Source organism: Leuresthes tenuis, unplaced genomic scaffold, assembly GCF_036924035.1.
Source record: "Leuresthes tenuis unplaced genomic scaffold, fLeuTen1.0.hap1 SCAF_5, whole genome shotgun sequence".
NCBI classification, from domain to species: Eukaryota; Metazoa; Chordata; class Actinopteri; order Atheriniformes; family Atherinopsidae; genus Leuresthes; species Leuresthes tenuis.
Window position 1 is genome coordinate 15,789,669 of NW_027325359.1, and position 11,801 is coordinate 15,801,469.

Here is an 11,801-nt window from a genome sequence, read left to right on the forward strand (position 1 = left end):
TACTACGCCTGTGATTGGACAGGAGGCGGTTCTATGGCATAACTGCCAAAACCAGCCAATCGAGTTGCGTGTTGTTGGCCGGTAAACTGGTTCGCCGGTCGGGTTGCAGGTTGGAAAAGGGGAAGCGGCTGGCGGAGGCTGCGTCGGTGGTACGATGAACCCCAGGGACAATGTCGAGACAGGAGAGACGGAAAACCTCCTGGAGATGTTCTGTGTGTCAATTCCCAGTGAAGTGCCGTGCAAAAAGGAGCAGGACGTGCTGTCAGGGGTCGTCAAAAACGTCCACAGGAAACTGCGCAGGAAATACAGAGAGGGTAAGTAGTCTCTTTGGGTTCCTCTGTCTCTATGGCCCTGAAACCCACTGGCTAATCCTTGACGTTAGCTTGAAAATTCTGAATTAACAATACCTGCAAAATTGTCCTCTACAACCACACCAGCAAAGGAAAGTTAATGTGCTCTCAGTGTTATTGCCACTGCAAGCTAACGGTCTTGTTTTTAGGTCGGTTAGCTGTTGTGGCAGCAGACTGCAGTCGACAGCAGCCAGGGCTGCTTTGGGCATGCAGGGCCTTTAAAGCGCTCTAACGTTACATGCATTGAAATAGTTATTGTTTGCGTATTGTAAACACGTATTATCTATCATCTTAACAGGGCCATCACAGACTTTAATAGGTTACTAATGAAAGACATTGAAGTAACTTATCTGTTGACAATGAATGACTTTCTTTTGCCAGTAAGAGATAAGTGTGTGTTGACAGCAAACACTGATCTCAACTTTTACAACCAGATCACTTTTACTTCTGTGTAATGCTGCCAATCAGAGCTGAGTAAGTGAATCGGCATATCTGCGTTCTGAAATTTAGAAGAGAGGGCCCCAAAGATCCACTGGTGCATTTTATTCCTACAATGAACGCAGTTTGGTGACAGACACTAGGCCCCTTACATCTGCAAATTGACCTCGGAGCAGAAACTGATGACATGTTAAACTGCGGGGTTGGATATGATGCATGGTGAGTCATGGCAAGCTGAGGCAGAAGCTGGCCATTTGCACTAGATTGAGACACAAGTGGTTGAGTCTGAACTTTTGCCAGGATGTTGTCTAAAGATGGTGACTGATATGCTGCCAGGACAGGATGATTGATATTTATTTAAATGAATGCATTTTATTCAGGGTAACTCGCCCTCATGCAGGAATTCTGCAAATCTGTTATTTCATCTGCTCATTGATTTTAAAACGCTGGCCTCAATGAGAAGGTACAATCAGATATGTTAAATGGATAGATTACTGAGCCACCCCTTATTTTTATGGTATTTTTTGCCTCCAACCAGCCACACCTCCTTGAAATCTTTTAAAGAGGTCTTGAGCAATCGTTTGCCACGCTTTCTGAGGGCCTTTGCAAGGTTTTCTTTGGACACTGGCTGCTTTTTCACTTGTTTTCAGTCCTCGTACCCTGGCATTTTCAGCGGAACGCGTTTGTTTGTTGAGCTACTTGACACTGACCTATGAAACATTCCATCATAATATTAAAAAAAAAAGACACCAAACTCAGTGAACAGGGTGAACAAGTGACGTTTCTACACATAACGGACAGCTTGGCAACTTTTTTTAACAACCAGACTGTCACAACAACAACACCCCCCCATCCTCGTCAAACTGTGTATGAGTTGCACAGTTTGACAGACATCAAATACTATTTCCCCACTGGCAGAGTGACTCATCTTAACTTGGCAGGACAAAAGAAGAAGTGTCGTGCCTAAAAAAAAAAAACTATTGCAGATGAACAGTCTCTAACAGGAAAGTTCCAGTAATGAGAAATGCGTCTGGACCTTCAGGTGATCCATCTATTGCTCGATGAAGCCTCATCAGAAACAATAAGAGTAACAATAAGAAAACCCCTGAATGTTGCTTTAACCGTCTTTCCTGAGTGGAAAAAAAAAAAGTCTTATGCTGTGACGAAAAATGGGAACTGTGGAAAAACCCTTTTTTTTGAAGTGGTAGTAGAGTATACTCGCTATTCCCAGAACAAACAGAGCTAAGACAAAAATAAAAAGAAGCCGGAGCGTTCGACGTTCTCACTGATCGGTGAAGAGAAGCCACATCTCTCTTTACAGCGCTGACCCGGGGATTCGCTCCACGTCTGAACTCTCTCTTGAAGATTCTGGTTTAAAGCCGTCACTGTTTTACTAACTCGCTTTTATATTCCTAAATAAATGCTTGGCCCCGCTGGGGAGCGTATGAGTGGGAGACGCCTAAGCTTCTGGGTGATTTCGTCACTCTATCAGATTGTCAGCAAGATGGGATTCATTTCAGTTTTCTTGTTTCATTTGGTTATGTCTCGCATGAATGCCTGACTGAGCTGGTAAATGTGGCCACATTCTCCACTGTCGCACGATAACTAATGCACACAGAAGTCTTGTTTTTGTGCAAACTTTTCCCACCCTTTTAAATCCCTACACCAACACCAGAGTGCTTATAAAATAAGCTTGGATTGTCTTTATCTGTCGAGTAAATCATATTCCATCAGAAAATATTTGGCACAAGAAAGACCGGTTGTTTTGGCCGACTAGAAACGGCTGAGAGAAGTCTTCCCGAAGCGGACCTCATGATTGGTTAATAAGTAAAGCATGATCAGGAAGGCTTGGCATTGAATCACGGCGGTCATGCTTTCAGAGCACTGCTTGTTTACCACCACCGCTCCTCTTGTTGTCCTTTCATTTCTGCAAATCAGATAAAGAGTTTTTCCTCCTGGTCATGGGATTTCTCCCCCTATCAGCATTGTTTGCTTTCGCCACAGGCTTCTGAGCAGCGCTGGAGATGTATTGATGGGAAGTTTTGTGGACATTATTTTCTCTGTGGGGTGGCCGCACGAGGTGGATTTTTCTGGGAACAGTGCTGCCTCTGTGTTGGCAGAGATGTGGGAACTTTGCAGGCTGTGTGGAAGCAGGTTTTTCGAGAGAAGTTTAATCATGTTTTGAGGCTGAAGCGGACAACCGAAGCTGGCAAGTAGGTTGAGTATGAAAGAGTTTTCAGACTTAATGAAGATTTTAGCACGATGTTAAGTGGCTTAAGCTTCCTGATAAAGTCTGAGGTCCTCCAAGTTGTGAAGTCTGTGATTAACTGGGGTTTTTTTTTGGTCAGCTCTGCCCTGATTGTAGTTTTCTTTTTCTCAGTGGGCGACTTTGACAAGATCTGGCGCGAGCACTGCGAGGATGAGCAGACGCTGAGCGAGTACGCCCTCGCCATGAAGAATCTTGCCGACAGCCACTGGACCAAGAAGTGCGAAGGGGAAGGCCGCATCGAATGGTGTCGCAGGTGCAGCCCACTTCACACATCCTCAAGACAACTTCCATTAGAATCTGACAGAATCAGAACCTGCAGAATGTGCGTCTGACTCTATTCTAGCTTTGTTTAGCAGTAAGGTTGGATTAACGTGTTGATTCCACTTCCTCAGCGTCTGTCAGGAGTATTTCTTGGATGGTGGAATGAAAAGAATGTTAGAAAAAGATGAGAAAAGTGCCACTCTAGCCATGGGTCTGACTGCAGGATCTGTAAGTGCCCAAGCACACAGCACCATCCCCAGGTGGGTTTTTGTCTTTATGTCCCTTATAAATGATAAACACTCTGTCATTGTTACAAATGTTTAAATGTAATTGTTATTAGAATGTAAGCTAGCTAAAGTACGTCCATATCGTTTTTGCCCTGGTTTGACGGTAAGCTCCTCCCTCTGCTGTTTCTCATTGTTTCTGTAACAGTTCGATCGCACAGCTGGGGAAAATCCGCCTTCTGGATGTGGGAAGCTGCTTCAACCCTTTCTTGAAGTTCGATGAGTTCCTCACAGTTGGTATTGACATAGTGCCTGCAGTGGAGGTGCGAGTGCTCCTGTGTTGTGCTGAAAATGTGTTTGTGTTTTTTTTTTCTGTTCCTTGTTAATGTGAATAAGATGCACGGCGTTTCCTGCCTGGGTGCTGAGCGCTTGCAACATGAAGCGCAAACGACACCAGAAATGACTCATAAGGCTGTCGGTGTCTTGGTTAGGTGATCTGTGTGCATAAATTCAGCAGAAGGCAAAGACGAAGCAACTGTTCTGCAACCAAATGAATGCAGTTACAGTGGTTCTGGGTTCTGTTGCTCTCATCTGAATTTGTTGTGATTTATTCGCCTTTTCAGAGCGTGTACAAGTGCGACTTCCTCAACCTTCAGCTCCAGCAGCCGCTCCAGCTGGCAGGCGACGCAATAGATGCCTTCCTCCGCCAGCTCCACAACCCCATCGATGCTCTGCCAGCTCAGCTGTTCCACGTGGTGGTCTTCTCCCTGCTCCTCTCCTACTTCCCCTCTCCATACCAGCGCTGGATCTGCTGCAAGAAGGCCCACGAGCTGCTGGAGCTGCACGGGCTCCTGCTCATCATCACGCCCGACTCCTCCCACCAAAACCGCCACGCCCTCATGATGCGCAGCTGGCGGGTGGCGGTGGAGTCGCTGGGCTTCAAGCGCTACAAATACGTCAAGTATTCCCACATGCATCTCATCGCCTTCCGTAAGGTGTCTCTGGCCACCACCAGCGATCTGGTGTCGTGTAACTATCCCGAGATGCTCTACATCCCTCAGGACTCGAACGAGGAGGAAGACTATGCCGACATGCAGGCGCAGGTGCGCTCCGAGTTCGAAGATGACCAGCTGGCTTGGGGCTTCACGGAGCTACCGGACACCCCGTACGATTCCGATTCTGGGGAGAGCCAGAGCGGCTCTGTGCCTGGCTTTCATGAGCTGGAGGATCCCATTCTGCTTCAGAGTTAGGCTGAACCAGCACCCAACTCCCTCCCTCCCTCCCTCCCCAGCCTTTCTCTACCCAACGGTCTCCTCCCCCTTCTTCTGCTGCGCTGCCAAATTTTTAACCTGCTGCATTCTTCTCCCTCTTCTCCTCCTCCTCCTCCTCCTCCTCTCATCAAAGAAAAAAAAATGCAGTTTGCACAGTGTGAAAGAGAGAAGTTTACAGATTATTTTGTCATATCCACACTCTGCAGAGAGTACACACACACACACACACACGCACACACATCCACACACACACTAAGATGGATATATTTTGATAAATCGCTAGAACTTTTTTTAAGATTCGGAACGCGAACGCCCTTCAGATATCCAGAACTCCCCCCTGCTCCGTGTTTTTTAAACCCCTGATCTCCCAGTTCCCAGCTCTCAATAATTACAAGTCAGCTCATCTGCATTCTGCACTCGGTCTCTGTTTGAATAAGCTAGTGTCGCTGGCTGCTCAGTACAAAAGCCAAATACAGCAACAACAAGCAGTCTGGCGAGAGTTTAAATTGCACTGGAGAGACTGAGATGGAATGATTTGACTGGTACGCTTGCTTCTTCTGTCACATTCATGCAGCTAGACTTTCTGAAAATTCTTCATGTGCATTTAGTTTTCCAAGACGAAGACAACCAAAAAAAAAAAAATTGATTTTAAAAAAAAAAAAAAAAAATGTTGATTGTTTTTGGATATATATCTATATCTATATATTCTTAGTCAAACAGTGGCGTTTGTCCAGCGTAAAGTGTGGCAACGCCGTTTTAACTCGACATCCTCCGAATGATTCGGATCGTATCTTTTCCAATAAAGTGGTATTTGTAGCATTTTAATCAGAACCATACAGTAGGAGTGTTATTAGGTTTACTAATGTGAAAATGTAACTGTTTACCTGTCGTGTGACGCGGTACGAGTGCAAAATAAGTATATTTTTAAGCTCTTCTCATCGGCCTTGCTGATAACAGTTATGTTAGAGTTCCAATAGTTTTCTCTTTTCTTTTCTTTTTTTTTTTTTTTAATAGCTTGGAAAAAGATGCAACGTTGCAAGTCGGTGGCACAATAAATGGGCTTCTTTTTGACAGTCTTAGAACTCTGACTGAACATACAGTCCCAGACCCGAGTCTGACCCCCCACTGTCCGAAGTTTCCCGAGCGACTGAAGGGATTTGCACAAATTGAACCAGTGAGGGAGGACAGATCTGAGGACACATGGGCTAGTTTTTTTTTCGTGTCGTGTGACACTGAAGGAGCGAACTTGTTTTTTTTTTTTTTTTTTTTTTTTTTTTGTTAGTTTGTTTTTTTTTTTTTTTGTCCGGGTAATTTTCGAACTGATTCCAAAGTGTGTCTCAGAATGAGGAACTATTTTCTCATGACGGCGGCTTTCCAGCCGGTGAAGGGCCCACAAAACAATACCGTTCAGTATAAAGGTGCCTTGCTCATATTTCTTTTGCCCCTGGATGAAAAGCGGTCGTACCAATTTTTAATAAGCCGGTATCGATCTTCTTGGGCCAAACCGCACAAAAACTGACCAGTTCTCCTTTCTCGCGTCGACCGAACGGGAAAACATCTGGCGGCTGCCGTGTTTCTGCGTGTTTTTTTTTTTTCCATTTCCATATCGGTTTCAGCTAGTGCAGAAAATACAGATGAAAATATCCAAAAAAAAAAAACAAAAAAAAACAATCGCAGTACCACACAATATTCAGGCTTTGAAAGAATGTGTTTTGTGATTTGTCTTCCAGTGTTTCTTTTGGCAGTTTGCATGATTCGTCACTATCATCTTCAATAATGCAGAACAACGTGTGCTTTTAGAATGGTTGCATTTCTCTTTTTATAAATGAATGTAAATGTAAGATTTGTGTTTGTGCGTTTTACTTTGTTACTTTATTCTCAACATGGCTGTATGTACAACGTATGGTTTTTATAAAGGTGTTGTGACTACAGAGACGGAGCAATCACTGACTGATCGGCCTTCATTCTAAATGAGCCAGGCGGTATGTAATGCATTTCACGTGGACACTTTGTTCTTTGTTGGGAAGCAACATAATAGTTTTTTTTTAAATTTTATTGGCTGTGTTGATTAAGGAAGCGCAGTTCGTGTTCTCGGCGATTGAACTGTAACCCTGAAATGCTGTCCTTTCATTTTAAGCACAAAATCAGCACTGCTGACCCCACAGTGTGAGGCAATGGCTATTTTCATCCCAGGTCCCCTTCTAAATCTAGAACTGCAACAAGTAAGGGTTGTGCCAGGCCAACTCGCCCAACACTCCCAGTCCACATCAGAGATTCCTGTGACTAAAGTTTTAATGGAATCCTGCAACTCTTAGGTCTCTGTCCCAAAAAAATGTTTTGAAATAAACGTTTGTCCCTCATAATGAATTTTCATGTTTCTGTTTTTCTCTTTGAGCCTCACCAGTTGCTTTTTTCTTTTCTTTTTTTTTTAACCTGCAAAGCTCAAAGTAAGTGCTCAGCATCCACTAAACATTGAGAGAAAACTAATACTAAACTGCTACTGATGGTTAGTTTAGAGTAATAATCCTGATGGGATTAACATTTTGGGTGGAAAATTGAGTTTCAAAACAATTATATCTGACTTCAGGGTTCATCATACTGTGTGATGCACGTTCAGAACCCGCTAATATTCACACCTGCGAAATCTAATGCTATTCAATACATAAGGTAATATTTAATTTAGTTAATGAAAACAAAATAATTCAAGCTTGTCTTATTTTATAGCTAAAGTTTTCATATAAACTTTTTTCTTAGAAAGTACATTAAATGCACTGACTCGTTTTTGTTGAATGTTTTGAGCCTTTAAATCAATTTAATCACATTTTAACGTGTCATTTAAAGTTACTTTTATTTTTAATTGAGGCGAAACGTGAATTCAAAGTAGCGACTCTGCTTCCGCCCCTTTAAATCATTAATGACCCTCGTCATCTGCCGTAGTCAAAGCGTAATCATGGCGGCCGTCATCTGACTTGAAGTTTTGACGGAACAAACTTTTTGAACTGATGGTTTTTTTTGCGCACCTCTGACAGCTTTTCTCACGACGTTCTCTGTGAAACCCTTTAACCGTATTGCGCACCAGACGAAGGCGAACGACGACTTTCAAGATGTGAACGATTGTGACCGGTAGCGGTGACCGGCGCAGAGATGCGGAGCTGTGCGTTAGTTAAGCTAGCTACTTTTCACAAGTATGCTAGCTGAGCTGAAGTTTGTGTCTCGCGGGATTTTAAATGTCGTAACGGACAAAGAATACAGTATAACTGCTTAAAGTTGTTTGGTTTGTTTTGCTTTGCTTTTAACAGTTCGTATGAAAATGTGTCGTTTTCTACGGTACTGTGTCAGTCACTGCCTCCACGCAGCAATGACCCGGCTGGAGGAGGTCAACGGAGAGGTTAGTATGTGGTCGTCAGTCAGGTGGCTCGGCTACCTGTCTGGTGTGAACCTGCTCGTGGCTCTCTGTTTGGGTCTCTATGCGCGGTGGGAGAGCTCGGCGGAGCCCGCGCTTCTTTTTATTTTTGTCTTAGCTCTGTTTGTTCTGGGAATAGCGAGTATACTCTACTACCACTTCAACATGGAGCGAGTCAGCCTCAACCTCCTCCACCTGTGGTACGGCTTTTTGCTGGGTCTCCTCTGTTTCCTTCACTCACCAGCCCTGGAGAGCGATGTCAAGGAGCAGGCGGCCAACTATTTGCTGCTGGCCAGCGTGGCTCTGAGGACGCTGTGGGCCTTCCTGGAGAGGCTGCTCGGATGTACCAGGTACCGTCCTGCCATCCTCACCTCAGCAGAGCGGCTGGAGCTGGTGGGCTTTGCCGCAGCCAGCATGGTTCTGCTCATCCAGAAGTCCCTGAGCGTGATGGTGCTGGTCGTGGCGTTGGCCACGGTCATGGTTGCCCTCCGGATGAAGACGGTCCTCGCTCTTCCCAACTTAGTTTGCTTCGCTGCCATCACCGGCGAGCTGTTCTTTAAGTCTCTGAACATCACCACCAACCCGTTCGCCCTCTCCTGCTTCTTCAGCCAGCTCATCTGCGACCCTCTGCTGGATTTCTACTTCAGCGGCCTCTCTGTGACCGAGCGCTGGCAGCACTTTCTGATGTGGAGGGGTCTGTGGCGCCGCCTGTCCCTCCTGCCTCTCTTGGTGGTGGAGGTGGCTTTCGTCGTCCTGGCCGCGCGGAAACTAACACACATGGACCAGTGGTACCTGTCGATCCCAGGCTTTGTGGTGTGTGTGCTCTTCTGGGCCATTTGCCACGTGGTGTTTGTCATCACTGTGTGGGGTTTCCACACCAAGCTCAATGACTGCCAGAGGTTGTGCTCGTACCAGGGGCCAGATGACAGCAGTCTGGACAAGGTTATGGCCTCAAAGGGTATGAGGCATTTCTGCCTCATCTCCGAGCGGCTGGTGATCTTCACGCTGGCGTCCACGGTCGGTGTTGCTGCTCTGTGTTGGCAGGTAGGGGAAACCACTACTTTGGTTTAACATTTTCTATTTCTGAGGTATGAGTGGGGCTCATTGATCATGAGGCAGATAGAGAGTGCGCCTCTTTGGATTGGACAACCTTGAACAGTACAGTAAAATAGTTAAATCTCTTTTACAGCTACAAAGAAGCATATTATTGACTTTTGTTGCCAGCTTTCCTGTCACAGCAGGTTTATTTGCACGTGTTAGTATCTCGTTGACTCTGAATGTGCTCGTCCAGGCGTCCAGCAGTATCTTTGTGAGCGCGTTTCTGCTCATCCTGCCCCTGGAGTCTCTGTTCCACGGACTTTTCTACGAGCTCGGGAACAGTCTGGGAGGCACCTGCGTGGGTTACGCAGTGGTCATCCCCACCAACTACTGCAGGTAAACTACTCTTCAGTACGGCACAGCGAAAGGGAAAGCCCCCACTCTTATGACACCGTGTTTCTCTCTTCCTCCTTCAGCCCCGACGGTCAGCCCACGCTGCTGCCTCCGGGCCAGGTGCAAGAGCTGAACCGGCGGTCTACAAACATGCTGAACAACGTGCAGCGTTTCTTCGCCCACCACCTGATTGAAAATTTCGGCTGCGACTACTCCACAAGCGGGATGACCCTGGAGGCTCTGCAGGCCAAGATCAAATCCTTCCTGGAGCTGCGCACAGCGGACGGGCCTCGCCACGACACTTATGTGATCTTCTACAGCGGCCACACACACCGCACTGGAGAGTGGGCGCTGGCAGGTGAGAGGGGCGCCAAGTTGAATCCGCTCTGGTTCTTGGTTATTCATTCGAATGTGATTAAAAGTTTGATGTTTCACGTGTGATCTGGAATTGGCTGATTTGTGCATTTGTGATCAGGAGGAGACGTTCTTCGTCTGGATCAGATCTTGGAGTGGTGGAGGGAGAAGAACGGCAGCTTCTGTTCTCGCCTCATCGTGGTGCTCGACTGCGAGAACTGTGCGCCGTGGGTGAAGGAGGTTTGCAAAGCGGAGGGCCTCTACGCCGCCGTGCAGGGAGCGACGCTCGCCGGAGCGACGCTCGCCAGAGTGACGGACGTGGAGCTGCAGGACCCCCCGCAGCTTGGAGACTTCACCGCTCAGTGGGTGGAGTACAACTGCAACGCAAACAGCAACATCCAGTGGTCGGAGAAGAGCAGGGCGGTCTCAGCCACCTACGGCATCTCCAAACACTGGAGCGACTACACCCTGCATCTGCCCACAGGAAGTGACGTCACCGATCACTGGCGCTTGTATTTCCCTCGGCTGACCTACCCGGTGGTCCAGATGGCGTTGTGGTGCGGCAGCCTGAACTTGCTGTGGATCTGCAGCTTCTGCCTGCGATGTCTCAGGAGATTCAAACTCAGCTGGTTTCCACCTGCCATACTGGACACAGGGCAGGGCTTCAAACTGGTCAGATCATAGCACTCGCAAAAGCTACTTTTATGCGTTGAAAATAGTTATTTTATACAAGAATATTTTCTATTTTTTACCCGTAAAATAGGCAGCTATTGGATGGTCACCAACCAGAATCCGAGTTACTTAAAAATGAATCCGATACAGATTTTAAATACCAATTTTCATATTCTTTGGAAAGGTTTGTTCAGGTAAGATTTGACTTGAAGGACTTATTCTCGCACCCCGACAGGGAAAAAAAGTGGCCAATTTTTAGGATGCAACAAAGCACAGTTTTGCACATTTGAACTTTGTCCTCTTAGACCTTATTCCACCTTGAATTTACATGCAGTCACACGATGCCTTTTATCTTTAATATCAACCTGGCTCTGATCTTTTTAACCTTAATCCAAAGAGGCTGCGGCACATCTTAATTTCTCAGGCACCAAATATTTTCTAAGCAGCCCGTCTTTGAAGATCTAATGTTTCTGTTATTCTGTTTTGATGAAATGATTCCTCTTGTGTATTTTGAACATGTCTTTTTCCACTTGCAGTTTCTTACTCGCTTTAATGTGCACTGCTTTGCATTTGTACGAATGTTTTCTGATAATCTTTGAAGTCACTCCGGATGCTTCGGGACGCAGACAGTTAACCGTGAATGCACCATGAGCCGGGAAGCAATCTCCATCCCATAATGATCTTCAGGAAGATACCTGCGGTTACCGTGCTATGCAAGTTTATTATCAGTTTAATGTGTTAAAGTCCCCCAGAAATCTTAAGGATGGATTACACTATGCAATAAAAGTGGAACTTCATTGACTTTGGCAGGCTAATACTTTGTTCTGACACAAAGGAAGCAAGTTATTTTTATGTGTGGAGACCGACTACATTCTTCTGCGGTCACGAAAGCAAATTACTTCCTGAAACCCTCAAACATTCCTGTAATTGGAATTTAGGAAACGTCTCATCTGGTTAGAGGTCAGGTGTAAATATTCAGAATTTCCTTTTCACTTATGAGCTTTCATTTGTTCAGGTGACCTCAATAAGTGTCTTACTTGAATGCTTCACATGAAATTGAATTAAAAAAAGAAAATAAATTGTATTTATGTTTCAGCAAGCAAGTTGTTTTCTTATTAAAACCTCCAC

At 45.6% G+C, this 11,801-nt stretch overlaps 2 protein-coding genes across 2 annotated transcripts; both read left to right on the top strand.

Moving 5' to 3' along the window:
• The first annotated feature begins 36 nt into the window (after positions 1-36).
• Positions 37-6,997, top strand: samtor (S-adenosylmethionine sensor upstream of mTORC1). The gene is made up of 5 exons (XM_072386267.1): positions 37-314; positions 3,169-3,310; positions 3,450-3,578; positions 3,751-3,865; positions 4,166-6,997. The coding sequence occupies exons 1-5, from the start codon at positions 155-157 to the stop codon at positions 4,790-4,792; spliced, it is 1,173 nt and encodes a 390-aa protein (XP_072242368.1). The 5' UTR covers positions 37-154; the 3' UTR covers positions 4,793-6,997.
• Positions 6,998-7,739: 742 nt separating this feature from the next.
• On the top strand, positions 7,740-11,734 carry tmem168b (transmembrane protein 168b). The gene is made up of 4 exons (XM_072386268.1): positions 7,740-9,260; positions 9,508-9,650; positions 9,731-10,005; positions 10,123-11,734. Exons 1-4 carry the CDS (start codon positions 8,118-8,120, stop codon positions 10,683-10,685), a joined length of 2,124 nt encoding a protein of 707 aa, XP_072242369.1. The 5' UTR covers positions 7,740-8,117; the 3' UTR covers positions 10,686-11,734.
• The last annotated feature ends 67 nt before the right edge of the window (positions 11,735-11,801 follow it).